Source organism: Ursus americanus, chromosome 6 (assembly GCF_024610735.1).
Source record: "Ursus americanus isolate L20-20 chromosome 6, mUrsAme1.1.p, whole genome shotgun sequence".
Taxonomy (NCBI): domain Eukaryota; kingdom Metazoa; phylum Chordata; class Mammalia; order Carnivora; family Ursidae; genus Ursus; species Ursus americanus.
The window spans coordinates 642,143-665,491 of record NC_142132.1 but is presented as its reverse complement, the minus strand read 5'-3'; the positions used below and the strand labels follow the sequence as shown (position 1 = coordinate 665,491).

The 23,349-nt window shown below is 60.1% G+C and overlaps 1 protein-coding gene across 1 annotated transcript in view; it reads left to right on the top strand.

Annotated features, from left to right (window-relative positions):
* Nucleotides 1-13,394: 13,394 nt before the first annotated feature.
* Nucleotides 13,395-23,349, top strand: part of ADGRA1 (adhesion G protein-coupled receptor A1) — a 30,545-nt gene continuing 20,590 nt past the window's right edge. The window contains exons 1-3 of the mRNA XM_045809380.2: nucleotides 13,395-13,589; nucleotides 21,191-21,318; nucleotides 22,413-22,536. Coding sequence (XP_045665336.1) covers nucleotides 13,587-13,589; nucleotides 21,191-21,318; nucleotides 22,413-22,536 — 255 coding nt within the window. The 5' untranslated portion in view covers nucleotides 13,395-13,586. The remainder of the gene's footprint in view (nucleotides 13,590-21,190; nucleotides 21,319-22,412; nucleotides 22,537-23,349) is intronic.

The following is a 23,349-nucleotide window of genomic DNA, read 5'->3' as shown; positions in this document are numbered from 1 at the left end:
CCTCCACGCAGACCCTCCACATAGAACCCTCCACACAGACCCTAACACACAGAATACTCCTCACACACCCCTCCACACAGACACTCCACACAGACCCTCCAAACAGAACCCTCCACACAGACCCTCCACACACACACTCAATACGCACCCTCCACACGGCCCCTCCACAAAGACCCTCCACATAGAACCCTCCATACAGACCCTGACACACACCCCTCCACACAGACCCCTCCACACTGAACACTCCTCACATACCCCTCCACACAGACACTCCACACAGACACTCCACACAGACCCTTCCACACAGGACCCTCCACACAGACTCTCCACAAACACCTTCCACACAGACCTCTCCTCACACACCCCTCCACACAGACCCTCCACAAGAAACCTCCACACAGACCCTCCACACAGACCCTCCCCATACAGACCCTCCACACAGCCCCCTCCACACAGCCCCCTCCACACACACCCTGCACACAGACCCCCCCCACATAGACCCCTCCTCACACACCCCTCCACACAGACCCTCCACACAGACCCTGACACACACCCCTCCACACAGACCCTCCACACAGAACTCTCCACACAGACTCCTCCTCACACACCCCTCCACACAGACTCCTCCACAGAGACCCTCCACATAGAACCCTCCACACATACGCCTCCTCACACACCCCTCCACACCGACCCTCCACACAGACTTGTCCACACAGACCCCTCCACACAGGCCCCGTCCACACAGACCCCTCTATGTAGTCCCTCATGGGGCCATTTCCCCGTGTTTCCAGATGCTCCAGTTTTCAGGTTCTTTGCTCTTTTAATTAACACACACAACTTCTCTGAAGCCTGTTTCAGGGCTTCAGTGGGAGACAGGGGAGGTTTCTCACTGTGGGAGCTCTCTCTCGAGTGGCACCTGTGGCCAGCATGACTGGTGTTTAATTACTGCTCTCCAGCAACTTCTCATCTACTCAGACCAAAACCAAGGAACAAGTTCATTGATGTCTGAGTGATCGGGCCCAAAGGGCTCCAGGCAGTCCTGAGGCAGGGAGACTCTGGGAAGATCAGCCTCGTTCTTCACAGGCCCAAGCGCCAACAGGGCTACGTTCTCGTGCAGAGAAGGTGTGGTGGCCCTCGGGACCGGGGCTGGCGCCAGCTCCTACCCGCTGCTCACCCCATCCCTGGCTCCTTTGGCCCCAAAGCTGGGAAGCAGGGTGGTGAGGTGGCCGGCAGGCTGTCCTGGAAGGTCTGAGGCAGGGACTCCCACGGATCCATACTGACCCCGGGTCTAGCCCACTGCCGGCCACCTGAGCCCTCCACAGATGCTTGTTGAACCCAAATGAAGGAATGGAAAAGGATACGACCTTTTCTTTAGAACATACTTGATGGTTTTAACTGTGTTTGCCTAAGAGCATTTAAATCACCCAGAGCAGAGTGAGAAAATCTGCCCTTGTGGATTTGGGATTGAGCCTCGACAGGATAAGCCGCTGTTGGGTGCAGTCTGGGAGCAGAGGCAGAAAACACTTGTTCTGGGCCCTTCCTGCCAGACCCTCACTGTGCAGCTCTGGGGAGGCCTAGCTGTTGGGAGCAGAGCTCTTTGAACGCGGGTGGGGTGGGGTTGGGGTGAGGGAGGAGCTACCTGAGCCCCAGGCCTTCGAGGGCACACCCCGGAGAAAGGGCTCCTCTGCCTGAGATGTCAGCCACTTCCTGTTGGCTCTGAGGACATTCTGTCAGCCAAGCCTGCTCCCTGCCTGCTGACACAGTCTTTCCCCACTCAGTGGGCTCCTATTCATCCCTCGAGGCACAGCTCAGAGGCTGCCTCCTCCAAGAAGCCATGCCTGCTTGCTCCTCCTGGATAGTCAGATTGGCCAGCCCTTTGACTCAGTCTCAATGCTGCCCCTTGCTCCATAAATGGTGGTCATTTCCTCCATTGGCTCCAAGTTCTCCAGACCCAAGTGGAGGACCCCCTCCCATCTCTCAGGGCAGCCTGCCCTCGCCACAGGGGGGACCACCTGCCAGGAGGGATGCATCACCATGGAAACCACTTACCAGGAACCAGATGCTTGCTGTGCTGCCAAGCAAACACACAGCACATGAGTTCTTGTCACTGAGAGCACGTGACTTGACAGTTGCCTGGGCAGCAGGGACACAGGCCAGCGCACACAGTGGGGATGCCCAGAGACAGACAACAGTGCCTCCTGGGAGCCGCCCAGACAAGCACAGCAATGTCAGCTCATCCAGAGCAGATGTTTCTGAGAGCCGAGCCCAGGGCCCCTGAGTGCAGCTGTGACACCAGCCAGCCACCAAGGGGCAGGGAGGGGGGTCAACACAAAGGTGGCTTCTCTGACCCTCCTTCCAACTGCTCCCAGACCCCTCTAGGGCATGACCTCTCCAAGAGGTTTCCTCCCCACGGGGCCTCCCAGGCAGACCCAGGGGCTGGTCCTTCTCTCCATCTTTCTCCCCCTCTGTCCCTCTGTCTCCCCCCTTTGTCCTTCTGTCCCTCTGTCTCTCTGTCTCTTTGTCCCTCTGTCTCTCTCTCTGTCTGTCTCCCTTCCCCTCTGTCTCTCTATCCCTCTGTCTCTCTCTCTGTCCTCCTGTCTCTCTGTCCCTCTGTCTCTCTGTCTCCCTTCCCCTCTGTCTCTCTCTCTGTCCCTCTGTCTCTCCCTTTGTCCCTCTGTCTCTCTGTCCCCTGTCTCTTTGTCCCCCTGTCTCTCTGTCCCTCTGTCTCTCTGTCCCTCTGTCTCTTTGTCTCTCTCTCATGACAAGTGGGGCCTTTGCCTGTGAGTCTCTGGCAGGGTCTGGCCTGGGCTTGGCATCAGGAGTCACAGAAGGAGAGGAGGGAGGCTGGCGGCCCTGGTCCTGCCCCCAAGATTCCATCAGAGGCCCAAGAGGAGAGAGTGGACATTGTGGGGGGGGGGCGGGACAGTTGGCGAACTGGGGCACCTGGAGCCTGCGGTCAGGAGAGCCAGGAGAGGTGGCTGGCAAGAACATGATCTTTGTGACAATTAAAGTTAGCCCCCAACCCAGGCGTCTGTAGGTTTGACCCGGGAGCTTGGGCCCTCTGACGAGGCCACGTGGGAGGAGAGGCAGGGCCCAGAGCAGCTGGTCGAGGACTGGTGAGAGCGATGAAGGGACAGCCACTGGCCATTGCCTTGAGAAGTGACATGCTCCTGGAAGAAGGCTTCCTCGGCGTCTCCAAGCCTGGGTCAGTTCCTGCCTCAGAGGCATCTGGGCCAGCCTCCCCCAGAGCATGCCTCCCAAGGCGGGATGTCCAAGTGCAGCAGGTCGGGTCTCAGGCAGGACGGGTTTGGGACCAGCCGATGAGACCCTTCCAGAGGAGGCCAGTGACGAGAGCGCTTGGAGAGGGAAGGAGAAGCTTACAGGTGGGCGCCGGGGATCCCAGCAACCTAGAGATGCAGAGTGCACACGAGCCTCCTCACTGAGGGGAGCTGGTCTCGGGGAGTCAGTTCGGGGGACAGCAGTCGACACAGCTGGGTCATCACCCCAGGGATGAGGAATGCCACCAGGAGCCAGCAACACACAGGCTGCAGACGAGCCCAACGCTGAGTCTCCGGGGAGAGGCCCGGGGTCTGCATCCCACCTGCCAGGGACGCTAGGGCCCTGGGTGCCACGGCCCTCGTGGAGGCTCCTCACTGGCTTCACGGCGAAGTGTCAGGTTCACACGCGTTCATTATGCCTCATCGAGAACTTCAGAGCCATAGTCTCTCATTTACAGGATTCGAACATCAACCTTTTCAAATTCGTTTCCATTTTAACATCCTCTGTGCAGAATGTCCCTCCTCTACCGAAGTCTGCGAAGGCCAGCGAGGATGCAAGACACCCATCCTGCAGCCCACGGGGTCCCAGCACGTGGCTGTGCTGACCGCCCAGATGGAAGCCCGACAGCCGTGCAGACAGAAACGCAGGTGGTCACTAAACAGAGCATCTGTATTTTTCCAGAGTTTTCTAAGCAACAAATAGCCAGGGGCCAACCGCTCGCCAGGAAGCTGATTCTGGGCACAATGTTATTTTTACCTCTGTCTGCATCCCTCACCTCCCTGCCGCCAGCACCTGGAGACACCAACATCACCAAGTCAGGGAGTGGCTTCGCATGTCTGTGGGAGCGCCTGGGAGCAGGGGCTCTGCGGCTGCCAGGGTGGGGTCAGAGGAGGTGGTCCCTGTTCACACCCACACCCTTCGCGGCACAGCTAGTGACCTGTAGGGTCACACAGGAGCCCCTGGTCGGGAAACGCCACCAGCTGACATGGGCCGGCCTCTCACAGGCACAAGGCACCTTGTCCTTACAGCAGTGACCTGTGCCGGGCAGGGGTCCTGTGGGGCTGCCAGGTCCCTGGGCCTGTCCTTCCCCCGCACATGCCACGCACCCAGGGCCTGGGACCTGGGCGCCCCGGGCTGTGGGAGGTGTGCATGTTGGGGGCCTGTGCCCACCTCAGTGCCACGGACTCTAGGATTGAAGAGGAGGGGTGGACACAGAGGGAGGATTCTGAAAGTCCTCTTGAAAGCCTGACTTGATGGACCCAGTTGTGTCCAAACTGCATTGGAGAAAATTGCTTAATCGAAAATCTTTTACTAAACCCAGGATTAAGAAGTCTCGTTTATCAGCGTTTCAGAAGCGGCAGGATAACAGCCGCGCAACAGAGGGCTTCCAAGCAGGAGAAGGGACCTCTCTGCAAGGCTGGCCCCTCACTCTCCAGTGTGGCACCAGGGTCCCGGGGCTCGTGGGCCTCAGCCGGATTCCCTGTGGGGTGATCTGACCAGGGCGATGGTCAGGCCTGGCCTCGGGGCCTGTGCAGCCCTTTCCCCGCCCGGTGCAGGTCTGCACTCATACTTGACCGTCGCTTCCCTCTACCTGTGGTCAGGCCGAGGGGGGCACGGCCCTGACTGCTGGGAGGCCCGGGACCTTCTCCCTCACACTCTGTCCCTGCAGGTGGCACCGCACAAGCCCAGGGAATTGGGGTGTCCCACCTGGAGGCCAGGCCATCGGGGGCCGTGCCCGTGAGAGAGCTGCACACACTTGCTTCCCCACAGCCCCGGGCGCGCAGCCCCGGGCATCTTGCTCCCTGCAGTGGGACTTGACCACCTGAGCAGGGGCAAAGCGTGCAGGCCGCCCCACAGACCACTTCTGCCCACTGGGAGAAAGCTGACGGCAGGGTTGCCCACCGGGCCGTCCTCAGGGTCTTGGGGCACCTCTGAGGAGGTTGGGCAGGGAGGGAGGTCCCAGCCCCTCGGGATGCCGTGGGGCTGGGGCAGGTCCAGGCTGATTGGCAGGGGCAGCACGAGGGTGAGAAGGGAAGAGGCCAGCGTGGGCCTGTGAGCCCGGCCTGGGGAGGGTGGGGCGGGCAGAGAGGACCGTGGGCGGGGCGGCACCTGGGTCCCACAGACAGAAAGGTGAGTTCAGGGGAGCAGGGAGCTGGCAATAGCAGGGCAAGCCTGATGGCAGTGAGGCCGGCTTGCCTGAGGCGCCAGCATGGTCCTCCTGCCACCGACGGCCGTGGGTTCCTGACGCTTCCCCAGCCCCTCCGTCCACCTCCCGCTCACCTACATGTGCCTTAGTTTCTCCTTCGCCCGCTGCGCTAGCAGGAAAAGGCTGTGGGACATTTGGGCGTCCTGGTCAAATATTTGGAGTCTATGGACTGTGTTCTGAAGTTAATGAGGATCTTAGCTTTTACAGACTTCCAAGATAGATAAGCACACCAACTTGGGAGAGAGGGATTCGAAGTTTGGGGGGAAACCAGCTCTGCACAGCAGCATGGCCAGAGCCCCGGGTGCCCGGCCGCAACAGGTGCGTAGCGAGCAAGAGTGTGACCCAGGGCTGGGCGTTTACTCTGTGGCTCAGTCTCCGAGCGGATGGGACTCCCACAAAACCTCAAGTTTCTGGCAAGGCCTCTGTGCTCCTGTCCTCACGGCAGTCCTACACACGGTCTGTTTGGTGCTCGTGTCACGAGAGACCCCACTGCGGCTTCTTGCTGGACTGTATTTGGGTAAAAGCACACTTGTATTCGAGACTTCTTCCTCAGGATTCAACGGCTTTTCTACTTTTGTTTCTGCCTTATCACAACATTTGTTTTTTCCTATTTCTTGATTTTTTTTAGTTTGTAATTAATTTTAGTAATCTTTCCTATGCTGCTTTGTGATCCAGGCAAACAGTGCAGCAAACCGAATAAGCACAACTAAGGAGTTTGTTGAAAAAAACCTCAATGTCACCACTATAAAAACTTGTTGTTTTTTATTGTTTAAGCTGATTTTACTGGGGTTTTTCTTTACAAAAAAAGAAAGAAAAAGAATGTGAACCTTATGTATTCAAGAAAGTAATATCTGAAAATACAGATGCAAAAGTGTAAGGTGCTCAACACTCACCATGTTGCCGCGGTCGGCGCCAACACGGCTGCCCGGGCTCCTCTCAGACCACCCCCCACGCGCACACGCACGCTGTCGCACACATGTGCACACTGGCACGCACACACCATCGGCTCCCTGAGGCGCTGCTCCAACCATCCCCGGCTCTTAGGTGTCTAGATCGTTCCAAACCACTGCTGTCCCAACAGCTCAATGCAAGAACAAACGGCTGACAAACTGTTAGAAATCAAAGATGACTTTTACACTTAAGGATATTTCAAAAGGAGAGGAAGAGCTGTTTCAAGATGTCAAGCACTAGAAGACCATCTTGTGGTCTACCAAGACTGCTAATACCAGGAAACCAGTGACTCGGGAATATAATTTTCAAACAAACCATTATTCTAACAGAGTTGCCGGGTAGAGAGACTTGCTTCTGACCACATCTAATCTGGTAAAATTGCTTTAGCTCAAGTGCCAGAACCCTTGGCAGGAAACATCCAGGCCGCGGCCGAGTTGGACAGGCAGTCTTGGCCGGGCCACGTGCCCTGGGACCCAGGCAGGCCAAGCAGGTCAGATGGGGGAGTCAAGAGGCTCTAGCTGGGTCGAGGGCTCCAGAGAGGCTGGTCTCCTGAGTGGGTCGCCAGGGAGGGGGCCACACCCGGCACTGTCCAGAGATCATGGACCGCTCTGGGTTGGACCCCCACAAACGAGGTCAGGGGAGGTGCTAAGTGAATATCAGGCAGTAGCAAGAGATGTAGGGCCAGGTGAGGGTGCTGGAGGGTGGGTGTGTGCCCGGGGGCGGGATTCTCCGGCCGCCGGCCTCCCCCACGTTGCCTCCCCCGCTGAGCAGGACCCTGAGCGGTGGCATGGCCCGGACCAGCTCTGCCTGTACCCACCACCCTGGATGGGGTCAGGGGTGTCCACCCCTGACCAACAGGGACGGGCAGAGAACGGCCCCCATAGAAGGGGGCTCCCCAAGACACCCCACCCACAGGGGCCCAACCTGGGAAGGCCCAAAGCCTTCAGGAAACATCAACTTTTGGTTAACTGTTCAGGTCTGGAAACTGGACCAGGCCTGGTATAAAACCATCGAACCACTGGGTGTCTGTGCTTCTGTCTCGATCCGACACAGCCTCACTGCTGGCTGGGCGAGAAGCAGGGGTCCGACCAAGGTAAGGTCAGGCAGAAGGCCCTGGTTACAAGAGCTGCGTGCTGACCCACTCCCTGAGGACTCACGTTACTTTCCGAGTCTGGAAGAAACTCTGCAGGAGACGCGCCCCTGTCATCTCCACAAAGCCAGCTCCGGGGCTGCGTGCCCTGCTGTCCTGCCTGGTGGACGATGGCCGGGAGAGGAGCCGCATTCGCCCTCATGACACGCCCCGTGCGAGGTCCCCACAGCAGAGCATACGGGGTGCTGCCTAGCCCCGTGCCTGTGGCTGGGGGTCCGGGCCACCTCTCAGCCCCAGCATGTGTGGGTGGGATGTGTTTTGGAGTCACCTTGACTCCCTCACTGCCCGGTCACTAACGGCACCCTGGGTGCTGCCCAGCATGGCCTCTGCGATGGGGGCTGCACCCCCACTGTGTGCTCTGTCGCGGGCACTGATGGGTCACCGTGATTTGTTGAACCCAACTCCGTGTGGAGCATCCAGCCTCCCAACGTCGGCTCAGGACTGACCGTGTGCATGTCTGTGCAGGCCAGGGCCCTCAGTGGTGATAGTGGGTGGCTGGGGTCACTGGTCACAGAGAACCCGTGGACATCAGATTGCATGCTGGTCTGTGCCTTGAGACTGTTCACGGTCCCCGAGGGAAGCTCAGTCGTGTCCTTCTCTGAGGGCTAGTGGATGGACTGTGCAGGCAGGCTGTGGGGACTGCCATCACAGAGCACAGAGGTCAGCAGAGCCAGGTGGGAGGGCCTCAGAGGAGCTGAGAGGCAGCAGCCCTGACCCAGGAGTCAGAGCAAAGTCCTGGCACATCCAACATTCCTGTGCAGCTAAGGGCAGCTCTCTCCCCCTGACACCCACCATGACTCCCCAGTGCTACAGAACCAGCGAGAATTCCTCACACACCCGCCCTCCCCACCTGGTCCCAAATAGCACCCAGCTTTTCTTCCTCAGCATGTGAACCTCCTCCAGGCAAACTGGCCCCCACACGCCCCCAGCAGGGCCAGAGCTCCCCCCTGCCCCCTCCCGAGTCTGGCCCACCTGGAGCCCTGGGCCCCTCAGAACCGCAGAGACCCTGTGCATCAGCTCCAGGATATAGCCTTGAAGGACACTCCTGGGGGTCAGAAGACTAAGAAGGAGGGGAAAAATGTGATTTGGGGGAGAAAAGACTAATTATGCAAGAGTGACCCGGGCACCGCTGTCACGTGCCCACCACCCCGCCAGCCCCCAGTGTCTGCAGAGGGGCCGTCAGGATGCACCCAGAGGAGGGCCGTCTGACCACCAGCACTCGGACACCAAGGGCTCGGCTCCCCGTGGCCCAAGGAGCCCAGGGTGGGTCTGCTCGAGCTGCCCCCAACCCCTGAGCCCAGACACACATGAACACAAATCCTAAGGACACCCTTCCGAGCTGAAACTCGCCCAGGCCCTCATTCCTCCTGGGCCTGCCTATGACAAATGCCCCGTGGCCTCCCTGTGGCCTTGGACGGTGGCCTGGGTCCTCCTGGGGGCCCATGAAGCTTGTTAATTTTATTGTTTGGTCTCAGACTAGGCTTCACTTCAGGGCAGAATGAATCTGTTGAGACAAATCTTTGTTAGAAATGGTCTGCACAAATTCAAACTGACGCCTGGGGGTGGGGGCTGGTTGCCACGGCAACGGGAGAGCCGGTTTTAATTCCGCTCTGTGAGCCTTGGATGCTAAGTGCACTGAGAGATGGGGCTGCAGGCATGTCCTGCACCCTCGGGGGGCCAGGCTGCGCTCGTGCCAGGAAACGCCGTCTCCAGCATCCCGGGGCTTCTGCCTGCTCACTCCCAGGGCCCATGCGGGGCCGGAAAGCAGGCACCTGCTCTGAGGAGAGGAGAGGCTGGCCTGAGACGTCAGCCCCTGAAGCTGTTCTCATCCCAGCGACCTCGTATTCCTAGCAAGCGTCAGGGTGGGGGCTGGACGCTCACTATGGAGAGAGGGAAGTCAGCCCCCGCGTTCCCTGAGCCCCATCGCGTCGGCTCTGTCACCGATGACCTCCCCAGACCACCGGTCAGGCCTTTCATTCCAGCCACTCTGAGGCTGATCTGGAGGCCGTCCCTTCTCCTCCCCCAGAATGTTTCCTCTTCTCCCATGAATGCTTGTGGGTTCCCAGCAGGTGCAAGGAAACGCCGTCCCCCAAACACTCGCCCTGAGCAGGGGGTCCCTGGACACTGGCCATTCGGCCTGGCAGAAGCAGCCAGCCAGCTCATCGCGAGCAGCAGGGTGGGCTCGGTCCCTGCAGGCCCCCGCTCTGACAAGGCAGACCCCAGGCTGGGAGCCCCATGTGAAGCCTGAGCAGGCCGCCCCGTGCGGAAAGCACCAGCTGCCCACCTCTGCGTCAGAACCAACTGTCCCCATAGAGAAGAAACCACCCGCAGCTTCATGAACAGTTCAGGTGGCTGATCAGAGCAGGGGGATGTCCAGAGGTCAACGTGGCCTCCGCCATGCACAGAGGGCAGACCCACACCTGCAGTGTGAGCCCTTCAGTGCGGAGGCCTGAACTCAGAATGTGCCGGAACGCTGGCCTTCCTGCAGGAAGCGGAGACTCAGTGCAGCGAGGGGAACCCCCACCTATGGAGAGACTGGTCCTGGACTGAACTGAGATGCCCCACAGCCCGTGAGAGGCAGGAGTTCTCGGCGCCATCAGAGGACCTGCGTCCAGGGATGACTTGTTTCATTCAGAAGACAAGACTTCGGTGCACTGGGAGGGACCAGAGATAATGTGACAACCGTCTCCCGTGGCCAGCCCCAAACTTCGCTCAGCCACAGAGAGCAGGCTCAAGGTGAGGGGGCGCGAGGCTCACCTGGTCAAGGTCACCCTGAGGCCGCAGGCTCAATGTGAGGGCAGGTCCCCCTACAAAGCACAGTGCCCATGACTTCCAGAGTGCAGTCCCATCGAGTGGGGTCCCTACAGGTTGTCCGAGCTGTCTGACATTGTCTCGTTAGAGAGAAGATCTGAGGCTCTGCACAATGACCAGTCACACCGAGCCCTGGACCCACCGTCCCCGGCCCTCCAGGTGGGACCAGTCAGGCTCCAAAGCACAGCAGCAAAGGGCTCCCAACTGCTCACGGCTGTTTCCCCATCTCACAGGTGTTCTGCACTGTGTGGTCGTGTGCAAGGTGACGGCGGAGCCCCCACCCCCACCTCCAGCGCCAGTGGCCCAGGTCTGTAGCAGATGCCCTTCCGTGGCAGCCCTGAGGCCAGGGCACCCAGGAGCCTGCAGGGGGTTGGCAGGGTGACCGTGGGTGAGCAGGGGCACCCCCGCCCCTCACAAAGCCAGAGGCTCTCAGATGTGGCTCCCCCAGTAACCCTCAATGTGGCCAGCCCAGCAATTCCAAAGGGACACCCACACCTTCACTGGGGTTAACACTGGGATTCTGGACGTGGCCCCCACTGGATCCAAGACACAAAGTTTAGGTTCTGGACATGCCTCTCAAGGGTCCCCCAAAGCACCCAGGGTGCTGGCTAGAGGGGCTTCTCCAGGGCCTCCAGGGCCAACTGGCCCCCACCCTCTGCCTTCCGGTAGCATCTTCTGTAAGTTCTCCCAGAAGCCACCTTTTCGGGATTCAAGAAGTCCCAGTTTGGGCCCTACAACCCCTGCTCTGAGGCCAGGGCAGATCACAGGCTCTTTGGGACAGCACACAAGGTTGTGCACAGAGCAAGAGACTGCTGGTGACAGCAGGAGGCTGGTGGCCACCAGCAAACCCCTCCTCCGTGCCCTTCCCACGGCCCCGGGTATCTGTCCTTCGGTCATCTCTGGGCTGGGAGCCCCCAGAGGGTGGCGAGGACCTGACCTGTGTGCACGTGGACGGTCTTTATGGGGGGAGCTACAGGTGGGCAAGCCCCATGGGGTCACCCCAGCTTGGAGGAGTCTGGGCAGAACCCCGAGTTCCCAGTGGGCCTTCCCACCTTCCTCCTTGCCATACTCATCCAGAACCAGCAGACCGGGCCCTCTCCCCTGGGAGAGCGGTCCCTGGAAGCCAGGGTGGGCCAGGGCCTGAGGGAGGACACCCACTGACGCTCACTCTCTGGGCAACCAGAAAATCGCTCCACCCCTCTGGTTTCACTGCCCCTGTCTAGAGCCCAGGGCTCCTCCCGGCAGCCCCCAGAAGAGCGCCGGGAGCATCCTGCACAGAGGCGAGGTGCCACGGGCTGAGAAAGCCGGGCCTGCAGAACCCCCATTAATGCTTCGTTCTTAATGATGCCCCCCAGAGTCTGGGCCCAGGCCCTTCAGAATCTGGCAACAACTCTCCCAAGCGGGCACAGTGTCACGACCTTCCAGCCCAGAGGGAAGAGCATGGGTCAACCCCTGGGCTCACGTGTGCTGAGTGTGGTCCCCAGGCCCCCAGCCACACCTGCCTGGGGGCACGGAGCTAGAAGTCCTGGCAGGGGTCCTGCTGGCCCAGCAGCCCACCCCCCTCCCTGGGTCTCGCTGCCTGCCCTGCACCCCTCACCTCCCTTCTCGGCACCTGACCCACCCCTGCGTTGGGGCCGGGACCCTGGCTTGGGGCCTGGGGCTCTCTCTGCACGGCCACAGCCCATCCCCACTCCCAGGATCCCCTGCTGCCTCACGCTGGGGAAACGCACGTGGGCTCACCTTGCTGTGGGCAATTTGGATTTGAGAATATTTTAATATAAGGCCCATGAAAATTCCCCCGAAATCAATTTTCTTGCTCACATTCCTGTTCCTGGAACCCTTAACAGACACGGATTTCCTTTAAAAATAAATAAAACCATCCAGTCCTCCTTCCGCCTCCTTTCAGGGAGGCGTTTTAAGGCGAGTCGTCCGAGTCTGCTGGGAGCCAAGGCGGGACCGGCCGGTTGTCCCTTTAAACGGGCTCTGCGGCTGGGGGCGCGCGGCCGGGAAGAACCATTCCCGCCCTGCCGCAGGGAGCCGGCCGCGGCCGCCCGCCGCCGGCGCCGCCCCCGTCCCCATGGTTACGCGCCCGCTTCCCGGCCGGTCCTCGGCCGGCGGGCGCGCGCTCCGAGCAGGCGCAGAGGCGGCCGGCCGTCCGCACGCCGAGTTCGGGGCCGCCCGCCGACTCCGCCGCGGGTCCGCGGTCCGCTCTGACTCATCCCCTCCGGCGCGAGCCCGCGTGGCCGCGGCGGCTGCGGTCCCGCAATCTGTTGCTAACTCCGCTCGCCCCTCCGGCCGGCCGCTCGGCATGGCGACCCGGCCCCGGGCGCCCACCACGCGCCGCGGCTGCCCGGCGCCGCCGCTCCGGCCGCTGCCGCCGAAATAGGTGAGAAGTTGAGCCGCGTCTCTCCGCCTCCCCGGGCCGCGGGCGGGTGGGCGCCGGCGCGGAGCCGCGGGACACACGGGCGAGGGGGAGCCGCGGCGTCCGGCCGTCCCCCTTCCCGGCCCCGGGGGCCAGCCGGCTGGGGCGGCTCCTGCCGAACGCGCGCTGCTCCGGACGCAGAGGCTGAATAACTTTGGGCTCCACGGGGGGCACGCAGCCACCGGCGAGGTGGGCATCGGGGGGCCACGCCGGCCCCCGCGTCTGCCAGCCGGTCTGGTTGCTCGTTAGGAGGGGGCTCCGAGGTCTGCTCAGCGCTCCTGACGGAACCGACAGACATGTTGCGGGGCTCTAGCAGCCAGGGCGCCGGGCGGCCCGCAGACGCCGGTTCCAGGGGGGGAAGGCAGGGGTCCCAGGAGGGCGGCGTCTGGCTCCGCATGTCCCGCTTGAGGTCCCCAGACCAGCACGCAGTCTCTGTGTGTCCCGGGCGACCAAGCCCTGAGCCACACGCTCCAACAGGCTGGCCAGGTGGGGTGGCTGCGTGGGGCCAGCCCCGGGCTGAGGCCAGGGCCCCCTCCACCCTGCCCTGACCGTGCCCTGTCTTCACAGATGGGGACGGCCTCTTGACCCTCAACTGACCCCCTGTCGCCCCGAGGCACCCGTCCCGGGGCTCGACCCCACGGCCAGTGTGTGGGACCTTGACCTTCGGGACGGCCATGGAGGCCGGCGGGGAAGAGGGGGCCACATAATCGGCTCGGCGGCGACCCCACTCCGTCCGGCACTCACACTGCAGGAGCTTCGCAGGGCTCATGGTGAGTACGTGCCCCCACCGGGCAGCGGGGCCAGCCACGCCAAGGGCGGCCACCACTGCTCGCGGGGTTACCGCGTGGTCAGTTAGCGGCGTTGGGCCCCTGGTCTCCAGGACTGCCTGCTGGCCGCTCGGCTGTCCCTCATGCTAATTAGCGGCTGGCGTGCCGCAATGTGGAGCCATGTAATCAGGGCAGGAGACGCTGCCTGCGTCCCTCCCCCCAGGCTCAGGTCCAGGACCCGCGAGACCTCCTCTGGCCCCTGGCTGGGGTCCCCCCCCTCGGGTCCGAGGCTGTCGTGCGGCCTTCCCGCTGCAGCCCTGCCAGCCCCTTCCCCTCAGAAAGTTGGCTGAACGGCAGGGAGACGTGGGTGGGCTTCAGCAGCACGTACAGCAGACACGGGGAGGACGTTTCCCCAGAAAAGGGGGCACGGCTGCTGTCAGCAGCACACAGGGCCATTAGGGGACTTGGCGTGAAGGCTCGTGAAGCTCCGGTGTGGTTGCTGCCGGCTTGGATTCCGGGAGGGCTGGTGGCCGAGTAAATAATGCATCGTGTGTGTTTGTGAGGGACGGCGACTGCCGAGGGCCCAGAGCGCGTGCGGGGAATGCCAATGGCCACAGGACACGTGGCTGGCAGCGGCCGTGGCTTGGACGCCAGCAATGAGTCAAATGCACACCCGATTGTCTGCTTCCTAAGGGGGGGGGGGGGTCTGTCTGAGTCACTTGTTCGTTTCCTTCCTGTTCTGTTCGAGACGCCCAAACAAGGTCGGTGCCTGTTGCCAAGACTCAGCATCGTCCACACCGCTGCTCCAAGCCTCACTGGCCAGGAGGATGCCAGACACCCTAGAGGTTGTGCATCCAGACCCTACCGCTCCTCGGGAGGCCACCAGCCTGGCCAGGCCCTGTCTTCTTAAGGGACCACCTGTGGCCCCACGGTGCCTTGCCCGACATACCTGGGGCCTCTAGGTCAGCCCGTTTCTCAGGGTTTCATCCTCACTCAGGTTAGAGCCTTATTTGCAAAATGGAACCAGACAGCAGACAGAGGGTGAACCAGGAGATGCTGCCGAAGGCTGGGGGCAGGGGCAGGACCCCTGTGCCTCAGCCAGCTGCCCTGGCACCTCTTCCTGTCTGATCCTGACCCTTCCAAGCAGGCCCTCCCTGTGTCCCATCCCCGGTGACTGTGTTCACATACAGCACTGCCCCCAGTCTCCACCGCTCGACACTGGCCCAGTCCAGGACCATGAGGACTGGTGGGTTACACTTGCCTGGAGGGTTTGGAGTCTCAGCAGTTTGTTGGGTTTTTTATTAACAAATAATGTGTTCACTGGAGAGTCTCCAAAAGAAATGGAGACCCAGGCCCCTACGGGGGCAGCTCTGGGGCAAGCATTCTTCATGAGCGTTCCTGAGCCTGTTGTGTAGATGCCTGGGTGGCTTACCCCCGGGGCCCTGGCTATACAAGGAGGAAGACCAGGGTCTGTGAACAGCAGGGTGGCCCGACACTGCGCACCCCACACGGCCACACTCACGCCACCTGCGAGGCACCTGCCCTGGGCTGGCCGTCAGCTTCCCTGACACCTGAGGTCGGCAATCAGCCTTCTGGCTCCTGAGTGTGATGACACACGGTCTCCTGGAGCACCTCTGGGGCCACACTGACGCTAGTGTTGCACTGAGGCCCCTGTCCTCCCTTCTGGACGTGCGCCCCACCTGCCCTCGGGGCTCTGGCAGGACCATGAATGCACACAGACCCGGACACTCCTGCGGAGCCTGCAGAACCCAGGCCAGCGTCACGGCTGTTAGCAAACGAATGTGGACCTGTGTGTGCGGTGGCCCCGTTAGTGTTCAAATTCAAGCAACAACCAAAACACGTGTTCCTTCGCACTCCATGGTCTTCTGTGATCTTCACACTTAACCTCCCCAAGAGAACGCAGCAACGGGCACTAGAAGGGAGTAAGAAGTTGTCCAAAGTTGTGCACATTCTCCCCGTTTCCTTTTAGAGCGTAGGTCTTATGGTTTGCCTGAGGAGCAGTGTGGTCACTGTGAGGGAGGCCACGTTCATTCTGCACAAGTGCTGTCTTCCCAGCCACACCTCCTGTGGCTGACAAGGCGTGGCGGGACTCCTCTGATCGTTGGGACATCAAGCAGATCTGAGAGGACAGGACTACCCGCTAGCTAATGTTGAACCCGAGAGGCAGAGACCCTACTTTGGTGGCTTCTCTTTGATGTGTCCCAGGCCCCGCAGGTGCCAGCAGCAGCCGAGAACCCTGCAGAGCCCCTACTCACTCTGAACTCAGGGCTGACCTCAGTGTCATCAGACTATCCTTTGCCACGTCCAGCAGGGGCTGGAAGCTGGGACAGGGTAAACAGCAAGGCCTACCCTGGCTGCGCTTGGAGTGCAGGCTCCCAAAGACACAGCATGCTCAGGACACCCTTTTTCTGTACATAAGCACCCCACATTTGAAAAGACAACAATGGAATTAAATCCCCTGAAAAGACCAGAGGTAGAGGCAGGGTGGAACTGTGGAAGCCTTGTTGGTGCCTGCCGCACTGCTGAGCAGGGGGGGTTAGGGAGGCCCCATCTGAGCTGGTCAAGACTCGGCCTGACCTGTATGCATGCCACAGCTCATCCAGGCTGCTCCCTAACAACCTCCAACCAGCCACACAAGGCACCCTCAAGGACCTGCACACCTGCACGCACCTGCACACACCTGCAAGGGCCTGCACCCACCTGCACGCCCCTGCAAGGACCTGCACACACCTGCAAGGACCTGCATGCACCTGCAAGGACCTGCACACACCTCCATGCACCTGCATGCCCCTGCATGCACCTACACGCACCTGCACGCCCCTGCAAGCACCTGCACACCTGCACGCCCCTGCAAGGACCTGGAACCCCACCAGTTCTCCCCTTGCCACTCTTCATTCAGCCTCATATTTAAATTTCTAAAAGTGTACAAGCTTACCTTCATCCCAGAAATGGAGACTGTATCACCCCATTGCTCCCCTGAATGTTAACCCCTGAGGCCGGTAACCCCAGGCCAGTAGGAGTCCGTGTGCTGTTTCCCACATACCCTGCCAAGAGAAAAATGTAACAAACTGTACAAATGTGATGTCCAATTAGGGTAATTTGTGCTCCAAATGAATAAATTACTTACCTTTTGCCTCTGCCTTTCCCCTGGGACACTTTCATGGAAGTCTGGCAGATCGATGAGATGCAATGATCATCAAAAACACAGACAAGGGGCGTCGGGCACTAATAATGAGATCCGTCTCAGTCGGTACAGAACAGAGGCAGAGGGGACGCCGAGGACGGTCTGCATCTCCCTGGTGGAAGAGGCCACTTTCCTACGCCGCCCCCCCACCCCCCAACAAAAGGGCCCCGTCTTGATCAGACAACTGACACCTGATATAATACCTCCTTCCTCTTTCTTTTTGTCTCTCTCTTAACATCCAAGTTGATTTATTTGCAGAACAAACCGAAAAGTACACATCCAACTGAAATAATAATAAAATGTAAAAGGAAGGTGAGCCTCAAGAAAAGGGAAAATACAAGCAAACCACAGGCAAGAGCTGCAAGCCTCCAGGCTCCACGAGAACACAGGCCAGCCCGTGGGAAGATGGAAGCCCAAATTTCCCAGGGGGAAAGACAATCTCGCAAGGCTTCTAAAGGCAGAGCAGTGAGCAGGGATCGCGAGCTGGGGGCCACGGCAGCAGGATGGTTCTCTGGACTGAGCCCAGCCTCTCTGATGTGAGGGCCATGCTGGTCCCAAGGGCACTCAAGGGACCCGCCCTGGGGAGTCAGCCCCACACGTCACAAGGATCTTGTCTGTGGGACACTTGCAAAATAATTCCTCCAGGAGGAACTCGTACACGTGTGAACTTTAAAATATAGAATAATATCTCCCTTTTGCATTACCTACTTTGAATTTTAAATGTCACCTCTAAAAATATAGAAAGGCACAGTTGATACCTAACTTGGAGGAAAACAATAGGAGGCCAAATGGAATCGAAGCTCTGTGTCTTGTAAAGTGCACATTGCTGGTGCAGCTGCTCCGGAGCTCTGAAGCCCCCCACCTTGCTGCTTCAAAATGGGCCCTCGGATGAGAAAGCACCCCCATTGGGGTGACCTCAGCTGTGTGCGCTGGCCTGAGCACCGTTCTCAGGAAGTACTGTGTCTTGAGTTGACACCCCGAAGCGTTTGCCTGTAGCAGGAATGAGGTCTGACTTCCCACTGGCTTAGCAGAAAGGGGTTGGGGTCTGTGGATAAAACTTGGCCGATAGGGTGCCCTTGAGCGTGAGTTCTCTGATGGCAGGTTCTGGGCGCCAGACCCGCTTCTCCAACCCTGGGATGCTGTGCGGGGACACGGGGTGCCAGGCGTCACGGCAGACTCTGCTTTAGGATGGGTGTGCTTGCATTGCCCGGCCGCTCTCCACCCGCCACCCCTGCCCCCAGCAGGAAGGTGTGGGCCTTTGGGTGAGCAGTGATAGCACCCCAAGAAAGGCCAGGAAAGGACCGTGAGTCCCTGGGGGGGTGGGCGCACCCCAGGCCTCAGCCCAAGTCGGGCTCCATGCACAAGAAGCCCGTCCCAGCCAGGTCAAGCATCGGTTTTTTAGACCCCAGGTTAAAAACCGTCGTCTCTGTGAAAAGAACTAATGACACACACGAGGGCCTGGGCAATCTCTGGGGTGTGATCAGGCCTGACTTTCTACAGCCAGCTGGGCCGCTGTCCACCTGTCAGCAGCAGACAGTTTCAGAAGGAACGGCGGTGAGAAGATAATTACACATCAGGATTTGACCAGGAAAACTTGCTTTCCTCGAATTTTGCAGTGAGTTACAGTTGTCAGGAAGCTGATGCCGGCTGATGGTGACAAGCACCAAAAACCCAGACCTCCCCAGGGCCCCAGGGAGCGCTCCAGAAGCTGGGGCGGCAGGTAAGGGTGCGTGAGCGCTTCCAGCAGCCGGCATAACCCAGGGAGCCTAGCAAGCCCCAGGGAGACAGACAAGCTGGGCTGCTCCATCTTCCTTACAAAACACCTATTCTTCACCAACAGACAATCGTGTCCTGCATCACAGAAACGTGTCCTTGCAGACGGAAGTTCCACGCTGCAGGATGGAGGGCCCAGTGGGTGCCTGCCACGGCCACCAAGGCCCCGGGTGACGAGTGTGCCTTAGGGAGAAGCCTTGTTGGGCGTGGGTGTAGTGACCAGGGCGGGCCAGGCCTGCAGGGCTCCAGGCCACAGTCAGCTGCCCCCACTTGTCCCAAGGGGGCCCTGCAGCCGTGGTGTCCCTGTCACCTTGAAGCTGGCATCCTTTGGCTGTCTTTGCTCCTGAGCTCATGATTTCATGGGAATTGGGGCCGCATGCGCACCATGGGTCCTGCTGAAACCCCAGTCATCTGGATGGGAGTCGTTGGTGTTCTGTGCACGTCTGCACCTGCCCTTCAGGCTTCCTGGCCCGTGGACAGTCGGGGCTGTGTGGGGCCACAATAGTGTCCAGCCTACAGTCTACCAGGCAACATGGTGCTCCTTCTTTGGTTACATCAGGTCAGCAGCTGGGTCAGGGGTGATCCTTCCGGTTTTGATCGTCAGCTAGGTCCTTCAGCGGTCAGACTGGGAGAAGTCCCTTGGTGTCCAGGTCGCTTGGCACCTTTCCATGGTGACAGGATTCCATCTGCAGTTGCCATGACAGCAGAGAGGTCTCCTTGAAAAGGTCCCTGGGCAGAGCAAGATCAAGGTGCAGAGGCCATGGCTGGACACTAGGGTGGCCCTTGGCTGTCCCTGGAATTCCCTCTGAACAATCTGACTTTCCCCGACTGGCCAGGGCCTTGTCTTAGCTGGACTGACGAGAAAGGAGGCAGCTTGAGCTCTTGCACGCACCGCCTTCCCAGCCCTGGCGAGGCCAAGGGCCCTTCAAGGGCATTTCTGTCCTTTTCTCGCATGACTCAGGCTGGGCACCATCCTGGAGGAGCACCGGCTGCTTCCTGCTGCCCTGAGTGCCCGGGGAGGAGCCCATCGCACATTCAGAGCCCGTGTCACCTGGGGTGGGTGCATCTGCCTTGGGCATTGCTGGCAAGGCTTCAGACGCCACCACCCGACCACCAGTCTGTTGTCACAACTGGGCAGCTCAGCGTGGTCTCACAGGGGACGCCCGGGCAGCCCTCTGTGGGCACCAGCCCCCGCCTGCCCTCCCCAAGCCGGGCAGGTCCTAGGGGCTGTGCGAGCAGAGCGTGTGGCTCAGAGCATGAGCTGAGAGGTCAAGAAAGGATTTCACCCTCTGACCTGGAAAGTGGAAAGAACAACAACCCCCCAACGGGGTGTATCCAGCTGCTGTGACGACCGTGACCAGCACCTGGGGGCAAGGGGGTTGGGGGAGCTGGGACCAGCACCCGGGAGGTGGCGTGTATAGCAGGGTGCCAGGGGATCATACCCAGCACCCCAGTGAGGGGGGCGGGCAGCCGTAACCAGCGCCCCAGGCAGAGCAGGTTAAAATATAGAACTGTCGCTCAGTCCTGGAGCCTCGAAGTCCAAGGTCAAGTGTCACAGGGTTGTTTGTCCTGAGGCCACCCTCCTGGACATGTAGACAGCCGCCTTCTCGCTGCACCCTCCAATGGCCTTCCCTCTGGGCAGGTCGTATCCTAGTCTCCTTCTTATAAGGATGTGGGTCCTATAGAACCAGGCCTCACCCTATGACCTCCCGTGACCTCAGTCTCCCCCATGAAGGCCCACCTCCACTGAAGTCACGTGGAGCACGAGGACTCCAACCCCTCAATTATAGGGATACGTTTCAGTCCACAGCAGGGTTTCCCTGTGACTCAGTGAGTCACAACACATCAAGGGTCTGGAACATTGCTCAGTGAGTGTCAGAGGTCAGAGGGGCATGAGGCCAGGGCTCCCATTGGCGCCTCTGGAGCCCACACAGCAGAGAAGGGTCTGTACCCTTGGGGTGCTCTCCTCCAGGGCACAGAAATCACCAGACTTGGTTGCTGGGTACCTGGCGGGGTGTGCGAGGCCTGCTCGCGTGACGCTGTGCTTTGCTGCAACGTTTTCTACTGGTCCCGGGGCAGGTAACTCTGGGAGCTGCCTGCGCTGACACGTGGGAGCTCACCTCATTGGTCTTATGGACAAAAAGACAAAACTCCCTCAGTTCACACGTCCAGCCATGGGCCTTGCCCCTCAGCTTCACGCCCCCATGGGAAACGTGTTCCCCTTTGAACTCTGGCCTTCGACCCTGGGCTGCAGTGCTCTCCAGAGGGCTCAGGGCCACACTGCTCTTTCTCCATGACTGGAGTCGGCTCCAGGGACATGACGCGGAATTCTCCTGGGAGATGCCGTAAAGTAGAATCTCAGTGTACCTGAGACTGAAAGTGGGACTGCGGGCATTTGCTATGTGCCGCTGCCCCTGTGCACGGCTCCGTCCAGACCCTCATGGCGTGCAGCTTGGGGCCCTCAGGCAGACACGTTCCAGGGAAGCAGGTCACCCGTCACAAATCTCTGCTCGACTCCGCAGATGCCCCTGACGACCTGCAGGGGGGAGGCCCGACCCGAGAGATCCAGGCAGCTCTGCCTGGTGCATAGTCCCTGCTCACACGGTCTGCTCTGTGTTCTTTCCAGGATTTGAAGACTGTCCTCTCCCTGCCCCAGTACCCAGGGGAGTTCCTGCACCCCGTGGTGTACGCGTGCACGGCCGTCATGCTGCTCTGTCTCCTCGCCTCCGTCGTCACCTACGTCGTGCACCAGAAGTAAGGCCCCACTGTGCTCAAGACCCTGCAGTGAGAGCTGCCCTCACGTAGCAAGAAGTCCCTGAGGGCACCTCACAGATCGCCTGCCTAGCCCGGGGGGCCGGGGGGGGGGCCTGGCTGCAGCCGAGGGTGGCCAAGTACTCAGGAACAGCCTCGCCCTTCCACTCTAAGCCTCCGTCAGGGTCTTCCCACAGTGGCCTCAGTTCAGCTGCTCCAAGAGCCCCATCCTTAGGAAGTTACAGTAGCTGCCAGAACCCTCACACACGTTTGCATTGTGCCTTTTAATCTAGTGGGGGGACGGGGACCTAGTTGTTTATCTGCTGAGCTGGTTTCCCAGCCACCTCTGCCTGCAAGGGGTAGGGGGGTGACCTGGGTATGTCTGCATCACTCGAAGATGCACTGGGAAATGTGAGGAGGGGTCTCTGCCATGGTCAGGGTCAAGCCCATAATCAAAGTCATGAGCGAAGCCTAGACTGTGGCCATAACCACAGTGATGAGAAGAGGCTTGGGCATGTCCAAGGCCACGGTCATGGGGAAGGACTGAGCAATCTCTGTCGTGGCCACAGCCAAGGTGAGGCCTAGTCATGGAGATGGTCACAGCCACAGACAACACCCTAGTCCAGGGACAAGGGTGGCTACAGGGGGCTCTTGCTCACAGTCAGTCACAGCCATGCCCTCTTCTTGAGGTACCAGACATCTGCACAGACAGGGAAGAACTCTGTCCTGGGAACCAGGAGGTGTGGCCAGGGGACCCCTCCCACCCTCTGTCTGTGCGACCACACAAGTCAGAGTCTCAGGGCTTCAATATCAGCATCTGGCCTGTGACCAGGTTTGAGATTTCTCAAAACCCTTCCAGTCAGAGCATTCCTGCCTGATTTACCACAAAAGCACCCTAACGGTGGATTCAGCAAGTCCCTATGCCTTTCTCTCCATCTGGTCCTTCGGGTGCGCCCCCCCGACCCCCACTCAGTCACGCCTTGGAGGTCTTCAGCTCGGTCCCCGTGTGGACGGAGCACGGCATTTGGCTAAGGGGGCTGCACTGCGCGCGTTGCCCTGCATGCCGGGTTCTGAAGGGAAACCTCCATCTCCCGTAGCGCCATCCGAATCAGCCGGAAAGGCCGACACACACTCCTGAATTTCTGCTTCCACGCGGCTCTGACCTTCACAGTGTTTGCCGGCGGCGTCAACCGCACCAAGTACCCAATCCTGTGCCAGGCGGTGAGTGTTGTCCGTGTCCTCGTGTTGTTACAAGATGTCAAGTGTGTATCCGCCCTGCTACCAAATGGGAAATATGCGATCACAGTCTTATTTATTAAAATACACTGGTTTGTCCAGACGCGCCTCCCGTATCGCGGCCTCTCCCCATCGTGAGGCCTATGGTTTCGCTCAGCATTGGATCATGTCAGAGAATCCGTTTCCCACTTGACCAGCTACCTGGACGTTCACTGTCCGGCAAACGGTGCTGGTCCCGGGAATGGGGTGGGAGCTGCCCTCCCACAGAAACTGCTGGGCAGGAGCACGGAGAAGGGGCCACCTGCTCCCCCGCCCCCGGCCAGGTAAGAATCCACAGATGCTGATGCCCAGGCTCTAGTGAGGGAGAAGCTCTGGCACCAGCAGGTGGCCAGGGAGTCCAGGCCACGGAGGCCCAGCCCCCACGTGGAACCGTGGCAGACCGCGCGACCTCACTCTGGAAGTTCTGCTCCCCTCTCAGGTAAAAAAGAGGGGCTTCAGAGCATCGCTGCATTGAGAACAAGTCACCAAAGTGTCTTCTCTCCCTGTGGCCTCACCTGGCGTTTCTTTATAAAAGGGGGAATACCTGTTGGTTCTGACAGAGATCAGAAGAGGCCCTTCCCCCAGCTGTCAGCCTGGTTCCCTGTGCTGCCGAGTGTGGCCCGAGCCCAGGAGAGGCAGCCCCAAGCCCAAGTTTCTCTGTGCGCTCCTCCCTCCGGCTCCTTGCCCAGCCCCTCTGTTCAGGGCCCCAGCTTCGCCCAGCTGGACAGTGACCTCCAAGTAGAGTTTCCTCCAACGCGG